This window comes from Leuciscus leuciscus, assembly GCF_965113295.1.
Source record: "Leuciscus leuciscus genome assembly, chromosome: 15".
In the NCBI taxonomy this organism is placed as follows: domain Eukaryota; kingdom Metazoa; phylum Chordata; class Actinopteri; order Cypriniformes; family Leuciscidae; genus Leuciscus; species Leuciscus leuciscus.
Genome location: NC_138739.1, coordinates 40204760 through 40224970, shown reverse-complemented (window position 1 = coordinate 40224970; position 20211 = coordinate 40204760). Strand labels below are relative to the sequence as shown.

Here is a 20211-nt window from a genome sequence, read left to right as displayed (position 1 = left end):
TTACAGTAATTGAGTATTTAGTACTGCATTACACCCAACACTGATACCACAGCAAAATACTAGCCTAACTAATACAGTTATGGGGATACTGTTACATTTAAGAAGAATAATTGCAATAAAAAGAAACAAAGTTAGACAACATGAAAACTCAAGTCTGAAGCAAAACGCAACCTATAGCAATGTTACGGCAACAATGTCTCTGACGGCAAATAAAAGTAAATAAACGACTTTCGAGTGATTCGGTAATCGTTACAAACCTGCGCATCAAACATGCTAAATAAGCCCAACCGTGCTTGTGTGATGCGCTTAATCAAACTTCATTGGTTCTCGCATGTTACGGAAGAACATTTGAACTACTTTTCCTCTTAATGGCGATTGGCAAACCCACTTGAAGGTGCATAGCGCCACCTACTGTATGACACCTGCATGACAGCTCTGCAAAGTCAGCTCTGATACTGATCCTTGAGCTCGGGACATCCCTAATATATTGTGCTGAAAGTAGATTAGCACTTAACCCCTTCCTCATCACCCCCAATTTTGGCAAGTGCTGCATACATGAAATGCCCAAAATAAAAAGGTTACTGCTCATAAGTAATTCTGAATAGAAACATAACACACATACATTTAGAAAGCCAAACCTTGAGAGTTTATAGTTCAAGACTCAAAATTAACCAGACTGTTATTAATATTGAGATATATAAGCTCAAACATATTTTGAACTAAAATAATCCAGGATCACCAGTGATCCCTGACAGGTAAGGGGTAAAGGGGTTTCTGCTAAATTTGTGTATAAAGTGTGGAGTTTAAGCAAATGTTGTGTTTTATGTAAATGGCTTAATTTTTTTAAGTGGTTATGAATAAATACCATCACGTATTGAAGGCAAATCTAGATTTCTGAGTGAAAATTTTGGGTAAACAAATGAAGCTTCAGTCTGAATCTGAGACTGAAGCTTCTAAGCCCAAATGACTAGTCAGGATTAGATGAACTAAATGTTCGTGAATTGGCGTAAGACCCTCGCTAAGATTTGTATTTGTACTGAAGGTTCCCAACTTCATCAACACTGAAACTGTGTTTCCCAGCCTGCCGAGTTTGGCAGAACCCTTGATATCCAGCGCAGCACGTTAATCCCAGCCTGATGAAAGATCAAGGTCAAATCCTTTTTTATTGCTAGTGGCATTCGTATGCGAGTGCTAAACCGTGGATTAGCTTCCCACGGACAGGGTTTTGCGGTGGGAAGAGCTCGAGCTGTTGTCTCAACTGGACATACTGTGCGTTATTACAGACCAGATTATTCTAAAAGACTGTGTATTGGCTACTCTGGTCTGGACCTAAACTGAACTATACTTGTCAGTCAGGTAAAGTTGCGCAATGCTTTTGTTAGTATGTTGGTGTCAGCCAATCAAATGATCTACGCTGATCAGATTAGTATGATACCAATAGAAAATAAAGTTACTCATCTTTTCTTTGTGCCGTTTTATGTATTTAAAACAATATATCGCAATACAAAAGTGCTTCAATATGTATCGTGGATAGTGACAAGATGTGTTGTGTATAATTCACCCAAATTTAAAGTTTACAGAGTTTTAGTGTCAGTACTGCATTAAACTACTATATATAAATGTTGAATATAATGTATAATAATGCAATGGGGGAATATTTGTGGGTCCTGATAATGCCAGATGTCTTGTTACCAGTAAAAAGTGGCCCACATTATTTTAAATATATCTAGTCAGTGACAGTGCAAACATATTCATCTAATATAATCCTGTATTTTCAGCTTCAGAATCATGAATATTGTTATTCTGGCGTCTCTATTGTCCTGTGCTTTGGGTTTCAGCACCAAGTCCTAGCCTATTCATTTACACACAGCATTTTAATCAACAGTTTTTGTTAACTTTTTACCATATGTCTTGGAGTATCATCGCAATATCATATTGTGAGTTCAGTATCGTGATATGGATGTTGTTGTTGTTGTTGTTGTTGTTGTTGTTGTTACACCCCTACTGATTTAGCTTAAAACACGTACAATCAAGATTGGCGCTTAAAGTGATAAAGTTATACAGAAGTATATAGGCTTTCATTTCAGTTATTGGCCACAACAAAGACACATTTATATGCTTTTATTAGCAGAATTTCTATATCTGTGCCTCCCTCATATGACAGCTTGAAATTATAATTTTATTTATTGTGTAAATTGCAAATAGTTTCAGTGTGAAGTAAAACAGCACAAGTAATTCTCTTTAATATAATATGTTTCATCTTTCCTTGACTGTTATGTGAGTGTTGGCGTAACAGAGTCTCTGAGGATTTAATGAGGAAAATTAGGCGCTTATTTGACCATTTTATTCCTAGACGGGCATTTAGTCCTCCAGAATGACATCACTGCAGTGTTAAACAGAGGCTTTGGAAATATGGGATGTATTTTCTCATCATGACACGTGTAAGCAAACCAGTGTGATTTTGAAGTTCAGTGTGTGACGTAATCCGACGGCAGAATTTAAATATGCAATTCACATCATAAATACTCTATGTAAACAAACTTTGACACTGGGGACTGTGTAGTTGTGACGAGTATAGTTGGTGAAATCACGATTTGCTGTCTGACCTTTTAGTACAGCTAATTAGTTTTGCACAAGGGCAGCTTGACTGTAGTTTAACCAGTTGAATCTCCGTGTTACCTGACTTGTAACTAAGGTTTTCACAAAAATGGGAAAACTTTTTGTCTGCTGCTTTTATTAAAAACGTTTGTCACAATTGGCCATAATTTTATGGCATTTTTCATAGTAACCACACATCTATACTTCAAATATATAGTTAAGAACTGGAAACTGAAATAGCTGTCCTGCACTGTTGCATCAAGTCAGCATCGTTTGTGTTACGAACGACAATTTGACTGAGAGCCTGTGCGCCAGTTTAAGAGTTCCTTTGCATAAACTTTGAGCAAAGAACTGAAGCCCCGCATTCCTTCACCCGATCCAAAGTATTACTGTCAGGGAAAATAAACCGTTGTGAAAAATTTATGGTCTTTCCTTCAAGTGTTTTTTTTTATATATGTGTGTCTACAGGACTCCAGAACAATGTCCCAGTGTGGTTTCCCTGCTGTCCGAGAGCTACAACCCCCACGTCCGCTGCGGCGCTGCCATGGCTCTGGGCATCTGTTGTGCTGGCACCGGTAACAAGGTACAGTCGGTTTCCTTGAATTAGCTTGTTAATGAGGCTGTGCAATATGAGTAATGGAATAGGCAGGGCTTGACATTAGGGCTGCACAATATGAATCGAAATATCGCAAATGTATATATCGCGATATGCATATCGCAACGGCCTGCAATAACTGGGGTCATGAACAAAAGACAAAGAGAAAATCACTCGCTGCTCTCGGCTGAATAACTTTTGTAGCTTTAATAAGAATCAGGATATATTTAATTCATACAGTGAAAACTAAGCAGTGTTTATTTTTTACATTTGATTATTAAGTTTCTGTCGTTAAATAACCCTAATGTAGGATAACCTGAAACCCTAAACCCTGTGGTTTACACTGATGTTAAAATAACAGTTCTTATACTAGAGTAAAACACTGATGTTCACTTCCAGAAGTTGTAGTTTTCTCATCACAAAAAGAATGTGAAATGCTTATGTAGGTTATATAATTTTAAACATATTTTAAAGATAATTTAAGTTTATTTTACACACTTTAAGCATTATCGTATCGCATATCGAATATCACATTATTTAATGAGTTATCGCATATCGCAATTTTCTTCAATAACGTGCATGACATTAACTTTTTTGCTCACCAGCCACTATGGCTAGTGGTTTTCCAAAGTCACTAGTCACTCAGCATTTTCACTGGCCACAATTTTGACATCGATACCATGGGGAAAAATTGCCTTATAGATATTTTTAATATTAACTCATAATTTGGCAGCTGGTATATTAGGCTGCTGTCACTTTAAGACCTGACGCACAGACCCAGTATACTGTTTTATATAGCCAATATACACTAAATCTGCGGGAATGAGTGAAATTATGCTCAATGCGCGTAATCCCTTGCCGAAATTCAAGCCCTCTAACAACAACTATATTAATCCCGAGCAAATAAAGCGAGCGAGTAAAGGGATGCGGGTTTGTGTGTGAGAGTGAGAACGCACAGCTGGTTTTGTATATCCTGCGGAAGAGTTTCAGATAGTTCAGTATATGTATCGAAAAATAAATATTTTTGACAACACTAGATTTGCACTTAGTTTATTATTTCAGATGCCTTTTTAAAAGACTACAATTGAAAAATGTATATTATTTAAAGTTAAACCCGCCAAAGTGGCTAGTAGGAGTGACTGTGACACGCCATTGCTGAAATACACGGGTGTTAATGTCAAGCCCTGGTGATAGGCCGATGTATTTAACACACTCACATAGCGCATACAAACTTAGCAGATTTTTTTAACCCACTTTCACTATTTTTGTTATGGTTGCATTTTGTGACCAATTTATTCACAGTCTGGAGCTCTGATTGTGAATGTTAAAGGTTAGACGGCTAAAAAAAAGTTCTTAAGTCTGCGAAACAGCTGAGCAAGGTCTGCCGAGACCCAGGAGAGATGTTTGAGCTATCTTACAACAATCCTGAGTGATGTTATTGAGTCTTGTACACGCTCAGGTTGGTTCTGCGACTAATTGCATTACCAGTGGAGGAGTCACAGATGGCACATTTACTACTTGAGTGGAGATGAGATTCAAACGGACAATGTTCTTGCCACTCAACTCCCTCGTTGGGTGAGCTGGAAAAGGGGATATGTGAAGATTGGTCTTGACCACTTGACTTATAATAATAACTTTAATCCAAATCCCTCTCAGGTGCCCAAATACAGTCATGGGCGGTTTTGTGGGGATGCTGGGAAATCAGACTGGCGTATGAGCCAAACTCTCCCACACTCAGGCCTTTTAAATGGGTCACAAATTCTGCTTTGGGTCTGTAATTTATACACCTGGTTATTTTTACTGCAATATAACTTCTGCCGACACAAAATGCCTAGCGCAGTTGTTTCAATCCTTTTTTGGCTCCATCTGTCTTGGGCTACAGGTAATGACTGCTTTATTTTGGCTGAATCGTTCCAAACAACTTCTGACGCAATTGCACAAATATGTATATCGATGGGATACTGTATGTTGTGTAATGATACTTGAGCTTTTAGTTATCTATGAGCCAAATGTGCTATTTTGGACTGTCTTCAGTGCAGTCGTAATTCACAAAGTGCTTGACATGACATGGTTTGGCTTTCGGCCTGAAGATCAAATGTGACACTAAATACCCCTCTTAAACAAACCCAAATTATCCATTCTGAGAGGAAGGGATGGAAAGCTCTTTCTTCGTGGTTTGTGTGTCATTAGGTCAATTAGGATCTGAATATTCCTACTTCTCCTCTATATATTCAGGTTACCATATTATGATACCACAAATTCTCATAGATGATTAGATACTTGATGAATTTGTGGTTTAGGTTTAACCATTCAGCATGCTGTGTCAAGATATGCTTATTCTTATATTCATTATTTATCATTTAATGGTGATTTCCTTCAACAGGAAGCAATCAATCTCCTGGAGCCCATGACCAATGACCCGGTGAATTACGTCAGACAGGGTGCTCTGATCGCGTCTGCTCTGATCATGATCCAACAGTCAGAGGTCACCTGTCCAAAGGTAAGGGGAGTGTGTAGGATTTGAGGTTGTTGGGGTTAATTATTTGGCTCATGGGATTAGTCAACCTAATCTATATAAAACTATAATCTATATAAACCTCGTCGTACCAAATGTTTCAGGCCTTGCCTAACAGTGAAATGTGACAAAGCTACAAAATCACAGCTAATGCTAATATATAAATACGTGAACTGCGTGTTGGACCAATGAGGTTCCAATAAATAATGGATGGATGTATATTATCTAAAGGAAGTTGGTGGAGTTATGTGGGCTTTAGAGACTACACAGACTGAAAATGAACTATAGTCTGTCATTTTACTGTTTATTATAGATACTAGTGCACACCTAAAGTCATAAATATTGGCCTTTTGTAATTTCAGACTTCGTCCAATCATTTCTACAGTGTGGTTGTGTTGTCACGGTACATTTGCTTGTTTCTTGGGATGATTTTCCTTCAATTTTACCACATGATTATTACTGGGCTGCAAATTTAATGGCCACATGAAAGTGAAATTGATTTGAAAATCCCTGTTTTATGGAGTAATAAAGAGCTGGAGTTAAATTTCCCTTTACGGGCACACGTTGATTCACGCTAGCCACGTTTTATGTGCCTGGCCTTTGGGGAAAGAAAGCAGATTATGAATTTCAACAGACTTCAGTTTAACCGTGTGTATGCCTCCTGAATTCAGATATGTCTTCAATATTTTGCAAAGCGAATGAAGTAATTTCGCACTTGAATCCATGAGCGTTGCGCAACCATAGAAGCTAATCATATCTGAGTCAGAGGATGTGAAAGTCATGAAGTCAAATCCCTGAGATATCATCTTTTAATTACAGTAATTATGACAAGTCATTAATGCAGCATAAGACCAGAGCCATTTATTTAGAAAGTAAATGTGGTCAGTTTTGATTTCACTTTGAGATTTGCTGGTGTATTGTTTCCTGTTCTCGCTAATTATTTAATTTAAAAGCGCATGTGTCCGTCTACAGAGATCAGCTGTTCATCGCCTCTGTTTCCACAGGTGAACCAGTTCCGGCAGCTCTACTCAAAGGTGATCAACGACAAGCATGATGATGTGATGGCCAAATTTGGGGCCATTCTGGCTCAAGGCATCCTGGATGCAGGTCAGTACCAAATGTGGATAAAAACGAGCTTTACTTTTAATTTCTTTTGATTTTGCAGTCAAATGTGACTTCTGAGATTCTCCTTTTAAAGCTTTAGTTCTGTTAAGTCAACTGGTAAATATATAGATATATTTGGAAGTATTGTCTATTTTTCATTTTTACTTTCTGGGTTAATGTGCTTTGTAGAGTCTTGTCTCAAATAACTCGATGGTTGGGTGTTCAGTGCAAAATGCGAGGGTGAAAACAAGCCTTTGTATGCATGTCGAGGCAGGTAAGTCTGTTAAAGGCTGTGTGAGATAAAGCACTGATAGGATCGTGACAAGAATGTGGCATTAGAAACCAGATAGCGCCACGTCTTCATGACTTTACAAGCAATTATTCACTCATTCCCAAGGGGGGCTTTGCCTATTAATATTGAAAGAATGCGTTGACCTTCAAGATGCTTCCCAAATATCAGCTTGTATACCAACCCAATACAGGGTAGCGCAGATTCAGGACAGTATTTCAGTTTGACTTCAACAGACTTTGATGTTAGTTTGTTCCTAAGCTAATGCCACAATATTTCAATGCGCATAAAAATGGACATAACGCAAATATTGAAGTGCTAAGCTAACATCACATTAATTTAATAGGCATACAAATACACATTGCACAAATGTTGGTGTTTGGCATTGATATGTTGGGTAAGCTAACATTTGCAATACACCAAAAAGCATAAAAATAGCTAGTACAAATATTAGAGTTTGATGGTAATGTGTTGCTAAGCTAATGCCACAGTACTCCAATAAGCAATACAATAGATTGCATAAACATTGCATAAAAAATTGGTTAACACTTTATTTTAGGGTCCAATTCTCACTATTAACTAGCTGCATATTAGCATACATATTACTAGGATATTGTCTGTCTATTAGGACTTATAAAGCACATATTAATGCCTTATTCTGCATGATCATACCCTTAATCCACCCAATACCTAAACTTAACTACCTTATTGAGCGAAAAGTCATAGTTAATAGTTAGTTAATAGTGAGAATTGGAGCCTAAACTAAATTATGACTGAAAATTGCAATGCCTGTTAAAATTATGACCCCCGATGACATTTTGAAGTCTCTCTCAGTCCGGCTTGATTCATGGCCTGGTTTGGCCGAGAGTTTGAACACTTGCGTTTTTGGTTGTCTACAAATTATGCAAGTCACTGCAGTCAAAATAAACAATACAGGCCATCATTTCTCTTGGCAATTACAGTAGATGCCAACAGGAAACTTGCAGTCTAATAATTTAACGGGCTGTGACAAAAGTAAGCTATTGTCTGCGATGCCTTTCATTCTGAGCCAAATCGATGCATTCCCTCTCCCCATTTATCTTCTTTATAAATGCATTATGGACGTGTGCACACCTCTTCCCGTCCTGGCACTCATCCCTCACTCCCGTTATTGTCCGCTCAGGCAGTTTAAGGGTGGAGTCGTCTTTGGCCTTGACCTTTTATTCTCATATTAACAGCCCAAATCTGTAGCGGCTGCATGTGTCGTACACCTCGACAGGAAAGGACATCTGACACGCCAGTTGTTAATCAAGATATCCACACCTATGCCCTTCCCTGGCATGTGCAACGTTTAAATATAGTGTAATGATACCAATCCAGAAGAGTATAGTCCCGTTTAGCCAGACCTGTCCTTTTAAATATCAGCATAAAGTCTGGTCCACAGTGGCTGTGTTTACATGCACAACTTTTGTTTCACTGAATTTATTCCGATTGATTAATCTGAACGTAGTGTTTATATGAACGCTAAACACGTGATCGGGTTGATGTGCGTGTTTGTCTCAAGCTTCAATTTGGAATATAGTTTTTGACTTCTCACTGCACGATTATACTGAGTTTCCTGCTGTTTGCACAGAACTATTCTCCTACATTGGTTCTTAATTTGTTTTAAACAGCTTAATATTTCTCCATTTCTCCAATATCTCCAATAAAATATCCAATATTTATCGATCACGCAGTAATATAGTCGTCTGTGGATGAGAGTCTGAAGCCAGGACTTGTGGGACGTTCTCGTGCTCCACTTCACAGATGCAGTGAAAGGAGAATTTTAGGATGACGTGACATTATATGACACTATTCAACATGAAGAACAGCTTGTTCTGTACGTCATTGCACATGCGCAGTCCTTTCAGTTTCGGTTTTCAATCCGATCAAGTGTTTACATGTCCTCTGGATCGGATTAGAAAAGGAATAAACCACCCCTTTCAATCCGATCGAAATTTCATTGAGATTGAGCTCAGTCAGATCGATTAAAGTGTTTACATGAAGGCTTTTGAGTCCGATTGAGCCGTCAGTCCCATTACTAACGGATTATTTGGTTGCATATAAACGTAGCCACTATCACTTATTCTGGATAAGAACCGCCAGCTTGAGGAGTTGTCACATTTAACATTGCTTCATGGGTGAAATCCAGTCATTTCAATAGGTAATTGCATGATGGGGAGTTTCGTGTGAGGGCAAAAGTTTAGATGTCACTCGTGCTCAGGTTGGTCATGCAAAGTCACCGCATCGACCGCTGCTTGGTTTGAAAGCGAGCGGTGCTTCATGTATTGCTACACTAAAGCCGTTTTTGCCGAAATGTCATTACTGTGACCGAATCTTTAGAGGAGAAGAGGCTGGTTGAGGAGCATAACACTTCTTCTCTTTCCTGGTTGTTCTCAGGTGGGCGTAACGTGACGATCTCTCTGCAGTCTCGCACAGGCCACACACACATGCCGTCTGTGGTGGGTCTGCTGGTCTTCACCCAGTTCTGGTTCTGGTTCCCGCTCTCTCACTTCCTCTCCCTGGCCTTCGTACCCACAGCCATCATCGGCCTCAACAAGGACCTGAAGGTAAGCAGAAATGTCCGACCTGACCTATACTGCAAAATGTGACGTCACCGTGGGACCACAGAAACGCTTGTCGTAGGATATTTGTGTATCCTGCATTTAGGCCCTAAAGTGTGTTTTTCACGTGTCTGGAGTATTTTCCAATTGTTTTCAATGGGAGCGCCGCGTTTTTTAAAACGCCAGGAGCGTAACGAGGATCCGCGCGTCTATTTCACGCCGAGCACTCACCGTTTTTTACCGGACGCTGAGAGTTGAAGAATGTTCAACTTTGGGTAAAACGCAGCACTCATCACTGGCACTTTTTACCCATCCGTCCAATCACAGTGGAGGAGGGGCGGGACTAATACCACACCGACCAACCGCCACATTCTGCTTGTACAACTTCAACCGATGTCGACAACAAGCATGATAACGGAACAAAATCATTTAAAACAAGAGCCAGAGCTAATACTTTACATTGTATCGACGTTTTAATATAGAAACAACACAGAAACAAACTATCTGTGAAATTAGATTCTAGTAACACTTTCGCAGATATTCCGTATCATACAAGCAAAGCATGCTATGCTATGCAAGTCTTTCAGCTGGCTAAAAACACTTTGGTGGACACGCGGCCTTAGTATAACAAAAGTTTAGATCCCCATCCATCCAGTGAGGAGCCAAACCATTAATCCATGCTAGAAGAGTTAGCAGAAGTTGGAGCATTGGTGTTGTGGTTAGCTCTGCGGTGTCCTATCCTCTTCTGCCACGGTCCTGCAGAGTTCAGCTCCAACACCAGTTAAACACACTAAAACCAGCTAATCAAGGTCTTCAGGAGTACTAGAAACCTCCAGGCAGGTGTGTTCAGGCCCTCCAGAAGCAGGATAGACACCCCTGGGTTTGATCATTGGCAGAAGTAGGGAAAGCAGATGCCACTAACTCTCAAATTAGTGACGGGAAGGATCATTTTACTGGCTCTCTTGTTCGATCTCGTTCATCAAAATGAACAAATCTTTGAGTGGCTTTAAATGTTATACTTTTAACAGCCATATTCCCCGAACACGTCCACCTACGCCATCGTGATCATATTCTGAATTAAGAAATCATTATGTAGTCAAATTATTTACAGGGAACATAATTTCTTAACCTTCCGAGTCTTTCATTCATTTGTCACGTGACAGACGCAATGTTCGTGAATGACACATCACTATCTCAAATAAAGCTTTGTTCAAACCCAAGTGAACTTTCTTGCTTTTGCCTACATGGACTGTGTCCTAACTGTCATTGAACCTCACATGTGACCCTTGTGGAAGGATGTACAGGGGCACCAATTTCTGGGGTCATACAAACAGCACTTCTCAAACTAAAGCACTTGCATCGCAATGAAATTTAATCAATACTTTTCAGTTTCTAATGAATAAGTTCTGTCCTATTAACAGATGCCGAAGGTGCAGTATCGCTCCAACTGCAAACCCTCCACCTTCGCCTATCCTCCACCCCTGGAAGTCCCGAAGGAGAAGGAAAAGGAGAAGGTCTGTTTTACCCGTCAACCCGCACACCTTACTTGACAAATCTCAACAAGATCCAGATTTAATGTCTTATTTTGTGTCTTCTGTCAGGTTTCCACCGCCGTTCTGTCCATCACGGCTAAAGCCAAGAAGAAGGAGAAGGAGAAGAAAGAGAAGGAGGAGGAAAAGATGGAAGTGGTATGAATGTCCAACATCAGATCTAGAGCTTTGGCAAAGCACTTCCTGAAACCTTTATTTAGCATGACATGTACCACCAAACACTTTATCTGATGCAGGAAACGCAGGCAGAGGCCGAAAAGGAGAAGAAAGACTCAGAGGAGAAGGAGAAGGAGAAAGAGAAAGAGAAGGAGAAAGAAAAGGAAAAAGAGAAGAAGAAAGAGCCAGAGCCAAACTTCCAGATGCTGGAGAACCCAGCGCGTGCGATGCCGGCCCAGCTCAAGGTCCTCACCATGCCTGACTGCAGATACCAGCCCTTCAAACCCGTGAGTCCAGTCGCCTTCACTTACACTGCGCTTTCACAGGACAGAGTGTCTCACAGCAGCTTCACTGAGATAACAGGAATATAATGCAACATTTCTCAGACCGTGGGAGAACCCAGGCTCAGTTCTCCTCTGGCCAATGAACCAACAGTGTGTGATTATGGGTCTAAAGGTCCCTGCACACTGAGTCCGATGCGTATTAATCAGTTACGAAAAAATTTGCAAAACAATACAAAATGGAGTCTTCAAGCAGTGAGGATGGTTTCATGTCCTCTCTCTTCTTAAAAAGAGAAACCGAAAGAGGAAATATTGGGTCCATCATCCAATCCTGAGATTGCGTAGAGAGGAAGGAGAGTTCACTGCGGGATTATCCCGAGAGTTTACTTCAGGATGTCAGAGGCTCAGTTTGATGCTTTGCTAGCGATACTAGAGCCACATATTAAAAAGAAGACCACCAATATCCGTGAACCAATCGATCCTGAAACAGTTCTGGATTTGCGTATGCTTGTACGGTTGTCAAAACACCTCTCAAAATGCTTGCTACGGATGCGGAAAAAACAGAAAATTGAAAGAAAAAAATGACGGACGACAATTATTTTTTAACGTTCGAAAATTTCGGATGAGAATTTCAGACTCAAGTGTGTAAGGACCTTTACTCTTAATTTGGGCCTGTTGTGAATGTTAGAAAACCACTCTTGCTGCTAAATGAGAGCGACTCTTCAGAGGGAACACAATCGCCTCCAAAGTAAACCTCTTTAAGAGCCGCAAATTGTTTCTTTTTGGATTTTAGGAGACTTCAAAAATGCAAATATGTGCTTTAACAGGAAGTCATTCTGCATTTCTAGACGACTACCATCACAGTATAGTAATCCTCTCCGTCCACTGTCCCCCCCCCCCCAGTTACACACAGGTGGCATCATCATCTTGAAAGACACCAGTGAGGAAGATGAGGAGCTGGTGGAGCCCGTTTCTGCTCACGGCCCCAAGATCGAGGAGGAGGAGCAGGAGCCCGAGGCCCCGGAGCCCTTCGAGTACATCGACGAGTGAGACGCCTCCCCCCTACAGGTGCTCCCTCTGACCTAACTGTGTAACACATGACATCAGTGCAGTTTCTCCCACACACTTGCATACCACTATCCCTTCATGGCCATTATTCCCAGATGTTTCTGGCCTTAGATGGTGTGCCGTTTGTAAATTTAGAGGCTTTTATTCTCTGCACGCGGTTCAAAGCCTTCACTTCCTGAGGAATGTAAGCAGCGAGAGAAGCTTCACACTGTGCAGATCTGCAAACACACCTACTCCACGTCTCCAAAGGGAGTCGTCGCAGTGTTTTTTTATATATTCAGTCTTTTTTTGTCTATGCTGATTGATTCTCAAACTAATGATATTAGAATAGAGAAGAGTTATAATTTTAAGAAATTATTATAGAGAGATTGTATTTTGACACATTTCTGTCTCTAATTGCTCTTAGAAATGGTGTACATATACATTACATTTACATTCTGTACCATTTGCTTACATTAGTTTATATTTATAGTTTTGGTGTGGGTTTGTGTGCACTTTACAATGACTAAATGTAATGTCCTGATCTCCGCTGTTTCTTGCAGGTGGTGTTTGACTTCAGCATGTCCGGGACCCCACTCGAAATGCCCACTTCTTTTCCTTTTTTTATGTTGTTTCCTCCACTTGACCTATCATGGCCTCTTGAGGGATGTTTTACATGACAGAATTCAGTCATTACAATAAAAATATATATGTTGAACATGAGATTCTGTGTTGTTATTGCTGCGAGTCTGTAATATGCTGTACGGTATATGCTTTTTTTTGTTTGACATTTGATTGGTTTGTCAGCTGAATACTTGCTGCTCTTTTAAAAAACATAACTTAAATTCATGCCTGCAAACGGCAGGATCTAAAATGAAACGAAGACTAAAAAGGGGGTTAAAATGTAAAAAGCAAATAAGAATGTGTATGTTTGTATGTTTAAAATGACTGATGGACGAGTGGATGAGCTTTAAGACACTTCATTCTAGGCTTTTTAAACCTAAATCAATGAGTTTTACACACTGAAAATACAGTATATACACCCGAAGACCCAATAACTTAGTGGTCTATAATAAGCAGCTTTAATGTACATACAATTATGAGGGTTGCAATGTTTTGCAACTTTTTATGAGTTTACCTCAGACTTTGACAATTTCATAAGACCATCCACTGCATTGTCAATACATCTAATATATGTTAAGGTGGTTCTTAATTGAAGAACCACAAACAGTCTGGAGTGAGGAACATATTAACACATTATACTGGTAAACACGTATTACAGTATGAGAAATGGCTGCGTCCGGACTTGCGTACTGTATAGTAGGTGCTACATTTGGTTTGAAACTTGCTTTGCCACGGGTAAAAACAGGTGGAATGAGTACATACTACATCCCCCATCTTGTCATTGTCATGTGACCTACCGTGTCAGGTGTGTCTCACACCACCTCCATTCACAAATCCTCTCCAGTGGCCTCGGGATAGTAAAGTGTCCATTGAATGCGCACTTCAGAATCTCACGGGTACTAGTAGGTCATCCAGGTACTTTTCTTACCGTGAATTTGGTCATTCTACTCGTCTCCTATACTGTTTTTGACCTATATAGTTTGGAAGTAGGCATATTCGGACACAGCGATTAGTGAAATTTTCCTTGAAAAATAATCAAGCAACCGTCTTCATGTACTGTATATCCTAAGGTGCTTTCTATAGAAACTACCAAGTGACTGTGTTTAATGGTATGCGGTCAGAAGTGTTCCACCAACCTAAACTAAACTGACAGGAGGAAGCGTTTAGTCACACTTTTTTCCCTCCCATACTCCAGTATATCCCCTAAAAGGAAAGTTTTGAAAGGAAAGGCATTAATTTCCCGTATGTCTTTGCTCTGTGGGTGGTGATTCTTTGGACTTTGACTTCAGGAAAACTGGCACAGTTCCGGAAAGATAGTCTTATATCATTTATATTTCCTTGTAATTGTCCTAGCATGTCATTTTAGGGAGTCTGGAGGATCCCGGCCTTCCAGTTCTCTTGTTTGCTGCATCCTGGTGTTTTTGTAAGATAAAAGATTGTAAATTCTGTCATAACTGCAGAAATTATAAAAAGAAAATGTTCCACTGTTCTTTTGTTTGGACTTTGCAACACAGATCCCAGACATCATCAACCTCTCTTAATCGACCGTGCTCTTGTCAACTGAACTCAGAAGTATTGCAGTCCGAGCGAATCCAAATCCACTGGCCGGATAGTTCGACATCACGGCGAAGCAGAAGAAATGTAGATGAGATCACTATATCGTTACTCTTTATTAAGTGTTGATATCTTTGAAAGTCCTTCATTGCCCCCGTTTTTAGTCAATATGACCATAGAAGGTGATGAGCATGTACTGGGGCAACATCTTGTATGCGAACACTTCGGGAATGGCGCGTCCAACCCAAGTAAGATTGTTGGTGAACAAATACCTCCATCGCTTTCTGCCGTGGAGTCACAGTCTGTAACTATTGATGACAGAACGGATGGTAAGAGCAAGAGAAGTGTTTATGATGGGTGTCCAGGCACTGGAGGTGGTCAAGAGCCCTCGGTTTGTTGTTCTTGCTGGTTGGCGTTTGAACTGGGGACAGGGATGTCTCTTATGGTTCCTCGAGAGTCTGGGAGTTTGTGGGTCTTGGCAGGAATTGCGGAAACAATCCTCTAATGGGACACAAAGATCGGACCAATGGTCCCCCAGTGGGAATAGTTAAAGTCACATTAGGCGACCAAGATTTGACCAGCAGGATTTCTAGCAGCATCAACTGACCTATCGGTAAGCATAGCTTAGCATTGTAACTTAGCATGGACTCATTACCTTTAATTGTAACTTAATGAGAGTATGACAACCAGAAAATGAACATTGGGATTGGGGTCGAATACTTAGGGAACTAGGTTACTGCACCCACATCATTGGATTAATACACAGCTTAATCCAAAGCAGACATTTTGCTTGGTCTTGTTTGGGTTTAGTAAATGGAATAAAATAAATTCCATCGCCCATCCTCTCCGGATACCTGGAATCAGAGTTACAAGCATAAACGCCATCAAACCGATGAGAGCTTCGGATCTTCCAATGTTTCTCTATGGCGCTGAAACCTAAAGATGTCCGAGTTCTGGTCCCTGTGCAACTGATACTCAACTGCCATTTGCTCATCTGCGTTCGAGGGGAGGGGCTTATCGATACCAGTCTGTTTGTTTGAAAGGCCCGACTTGGCCAGTCATAAGAACTCTTGGTTTGGAGTGGGACTCGGTTTCCTGACCAATGGAAGATGTTTGAAACTTAATCTACTTAAGTCTTTTTGTTTTTTTTGTTTTTTTGCAACTCTGTTTGGTGCTTCACCTTAAACACTCCGAGAGCACTAACAGCTCTTTCATTTCCACCTCAGCTGAGGTCATCATTTTGGACCATCTTGTTAAGGACTGTTGTTTGACAGTAAACTGTTTGTTTCCATGATTGCATATCTATAGTGCCCACATTCCAGGAACTACAGCGAAGGAATTAAGTTTATATAAGAGATGAACATAGTTGATAAGCTTCTATTAATGTGCACAGTCTTTGGGTGTGCCTCAATCTGCTCCCTCGTTCAGTAGGAAGTACAAGGCCCATTTATAGCCTATATCATTTTAGAAAATGTTGCAGTGTACAGAAACATTTGCTCCCTGAAACTGCACCATAAAAACTGGTGAGCATCATCTTCTGAAATGTGATATTTTTCAGTCTTCGTTGCCACTGTGCTTTCAAACATCTACAGCAAAGGTCACAGTGTATTCAACGACCCGTGAGACTAGTCATCGTGTTGCAGATAGAGTCGTCATCATCAGAGGATCAAGGCCCTTACAAGTTCCCAAATTTGTTCACAATATGCTGATTCATGTCATGGGGAACTAGGGAGTTTGATTTTGCAGGTAGACCGCCAGACCCAATCTTGGCAGGATTAGGAATATTGAAGAATACAAGGACCTATTCAATTAATAAATTAAAACAAACAGTTTATTTCATTTAGGGTCTGACTGAACATCGAGACTGAACAGTCTTCAAGTTGCTTTCGGAATATGTTTCATTGGGCCTCTATATATGTGTTTATTTTATTATTGAAACCCTGGAAAGAGCAAAAGACATTTTGGACACCGATAGCCTCTCGGACACTGTGTTGATTGAATGGACCTCCACAACAGAGGCTTCTTGTACTGGTCAGGGTCTGGGCTAACCTGTCTGAACTCTCTCTTTGAACACAGCTGGAAGCCAGATTCGCTGTCATGGATTCAGAAGATTTTCCAGCCATTCTCTGGCGAAGCATTGAGGTGTAGTTGAAGAGACCCATGGGACTCTGCTCTTATAAAAAAAAAGAAAAAAAAAAGAGGTTCCACTGGAGAAAGGGCCTCCCTATTCTGGGAAGTGAGAATAGAGTAATAGAAAAGCAGTGAGAGTGAGATGAGTGAACGGATGGTACGGAGCAAGAAACATCTACAATTTTCCAGACATTAGGTGGACAATTGTGGTGTAGAAATATGTTGCTGAAAGCTCCCTTTCATCACCGCTGAAGGAATATTTCCATTAAGACTGTTTGGGTTCTTCATGCTAGTGATTCTTTGAATGTGAACTCATGACTCTGAATGGTCAACTTAGGGAAAGAAGGGAAGACTTTGGTTCATTAGGCAAGGAACTTATTAAACAGAGAGGTAGAACAAATGTGGGCCGTGAACACGGTTATGGTTGGCCTCTACACTTCCCACTTGGTATTACTGATAAGTAGGCTATGACATAATTTGGCTTGAATTGAAGCATTAGCAGACCCAAGCTTGTATTGTTTCGTACTGACAAGTTTAAAATAACAGTCACTAACTTTTGAGGACTGTAGTGTCCAGCCCTCATCCTGACTGTCCTAAAAAGCAATCCAATTATATTAATAGAGCTTAGCCTCTTTGTTTTTGTGCAAATGTCTTTTTTTATGGGGGGAAAAGGACTCAAGCAGTGGCTCTCCGTCTCTCTGTGGGAAGCCAACCACAGGTTCTCTCTCCAGCGCTGAGAGACGGATGGATGCCCGGATTCCCGGAAGCACTCGCTCGGATAGAGTGGAATGAGTTTTATCATTGTATCATCTTGACCAATTCCCAAATGAATGATTTAATGTTATGACATAATTTCCAAGTTGCTGTCAAGTCACTCACTTTTAAATCTGTTTCACATTGCTTCATTTGTTTTGTACTCTCAACCGTCCCAGGCCACAGTTACTGTTAAGTTTTATGAAGCATCCAATGCAATAATCTGAGCGCACCAGTTCAGTGACTTCAGGAAGGAAACGACTTGGCACAGCGGACAGACGGGCCACACTGTTTCAGAAGTAATGAGGCACTGAGGTTTGCAATCAGTTATTGGACACCAGATGACTGGAGGCAGGGAGCAAGATCTGTCAGCCGTTTCAAGCCAGCGCTAATGGTACACATCTAGTGGAAACCCAGCAAATAACTGAAAAATCATGTCGAATGGAAACTCTTCAGGTAAACAGACACTGGGATGGTTTAGAAAAGGGTTTGAGAAAGGCAGAGTTTGGCTCCATCACTAATCAAAAACACCTGCCTAGAATTTCCAAGTAATCCTGAGACCTTGGCCGTGTCTGAAATCGCCCCCATAGCCTTGAATAGGGCACAATTTGTGAGGAAAGACATTTGTAGTGGTGTCTGAAACCATAGTGAACATCGAGTGCTCTCATTCAATCCCACAATGCACCACAATAATAAGTGTACAACCGATGTACGCTCAACAGCTAGAGAATACCCATAATGCACTGTGAGAGTCTCGCACTGAATGAATTCCCACGTCTGACCTGAAGATGAATCATTCATCCATCCGTTTTCAAATCCAGCGTAATTTCAGACAGGTATAAATTCCTTTTTAATTGATTATTAAATTGTTTAATTAAAGTTTATACATGCTAGTATCAAATGATTATTATTAAACAGAAAGCATAAACTATGAAAAAGCTGCAGCCTTTCCGGCACTCAGTGTCCGAATTCACTCACTCCTTCACATGGACTATATTGGTGGAGTAATGTAGAGAATAGTGAATGAGGGTGCAGGGGGCGATCTTGAACACAGCACTGGGTTAGAGTTTTCAGGCATGTTTGATTGGGGATAAAGCTAAACTCTGGACCAGACTTCACTACAACTGCTCATCCCCTACTTTACCAGTCTCAACCTTTGGACTTCTAAGGTGCTTCTCGTTTGTTATTTGTGCATCCTCGTTTTCTTTCCCTAAATTCGTTGGGTTTCTGGAGGAAATGAGGAAGCATCAATTTGAGCTGGAGTTTCTTGAGTCATGGCTATCCTTGCTGAGAATTTCCATCCATATCCTTCACCCTAGTTGGCAACTAGCAGCACAACCTTTTAAAAGTCTGAGATTAAACTCATTGTTAAAGGGAGCGTTCATTGTTATTGTTAGCAAGACATTGTTTGGGATACAATTGGGGTAATTCACCCAGTGGTGGCACCTTGTGACTTTCATGTTGTGTAACTCTTTCCCCGCCATTGACGTAATTTTACATAATTTATGACACAACGCTTCTCCGCCATTGACAAAAAATTTCAGCAATCCATGTTTTCACTGTCATAGGGTAGGGCACGCTATTACACATCTTCTGAAAGAGAATGGCATCTACGGATCCAGAAACAAGAGATGGGCCCTGTCCCAAATGGCACCCTAAACACTCATGGTCTTCCTCTGAGTCGGCACTTTCGTGACGTAACGCCGCTTCGACTGTCGGGAAGAAGTCTGCTGAGGAGCTTCAGTGCGGCTCAGCAAAAGTGCGCATATCAACCGCAAAGGGGCGCTCGCAAACACCCTTCTAAAACCTAAAATGACTAAATGGGACACCCTACGGTCTCATGGACTACAATGGACATTGTAAGTCCACAAAACTGAAAGTGCATATGAAGTGTGCCATTTGGGACAGGGCCATAGAAGCATTGCTTATGCATATGTTAAATAACACGATCATCAACATTAAACAGCATATAAATCAAAACTGTCTAATGTTACTGAATGAAATGTCGACCCAGGACGAGCTCTAGGACTGTGACGCACTGGAGGTGTTGATGGACTCGATCTACTCCATCTGTGTTTAGATCATCGTTCTGAATCTGATCTAGATGTACTTTGACACAAAAGTGATTCTCTAATGTTTTATTATTATGGAACTTACCCACATTCAAGTTGATAAAGTTCTTTTTTTTTTTTTTTTAAGCAGAGGCTCTGTTCTTTTTATATATATTTATTCAGATATTCATTCATAATTTCCATTAGCCTGACTACGTCAGACTTCCTACTTCCGCTAATTTCATTTCGCTCCTGTAGTCAGTCTGAGATAGCAGCCTATCTTTCAGTTTTCCACCGGCCTGAAAACAGCCGGGCCAATCAACGAACAGAGGGCGGGCTGAGAGCCGTGACGTAGACGCTGATTGTACCGTGGATGCGTAGA

The 20211-nt window shown here is 40.6% G+C and overlaps 1 protein-coding gene across 1 annotated transcript in view; it reads left to right on the top strand.

Annotated features, from left to right (window-relative positions):
• psmd1 (proteasome 26S subunit, non-ATPase 1) overlaps positions 1–13435 on the top strand; it is a 41078-nt gene extending 27643 nt beyond the window's left edge. The window contains exons 17-25 of the mRNA XM_082138102.1: positions 3067–3181; positions 5577–5693; positions 6713–6815; positions 9520–9689; positions 11105–11197; positions 11285–11371; positions 11470–11676; positions 12574–12738; positions 13281–13435. Coding sequence (XP_081994228.1) covers positions 3067–3181; positions 5577–5693; positions 6713–6815; positions 9520–9689; positions 11105–11197; positions 11285–11371; positions 11470–11676; positions 12574–12720 — 1039 coding nt within the window. The 3' untranslated portion in view covers positions 12721–12738; positions 13281–13435. The remainder of the gene's footprint in view (positions 1–3066; positions 3182–5576; positions 5694–6712; positions 6816–9519; positions 9690–11104; positions 11198–11284; positions 11372–11469; positions 11677–12573; positions 12739–13280) is intronic.
• Positions 13436–20211: the final 6776 nt, after the last annotated feature.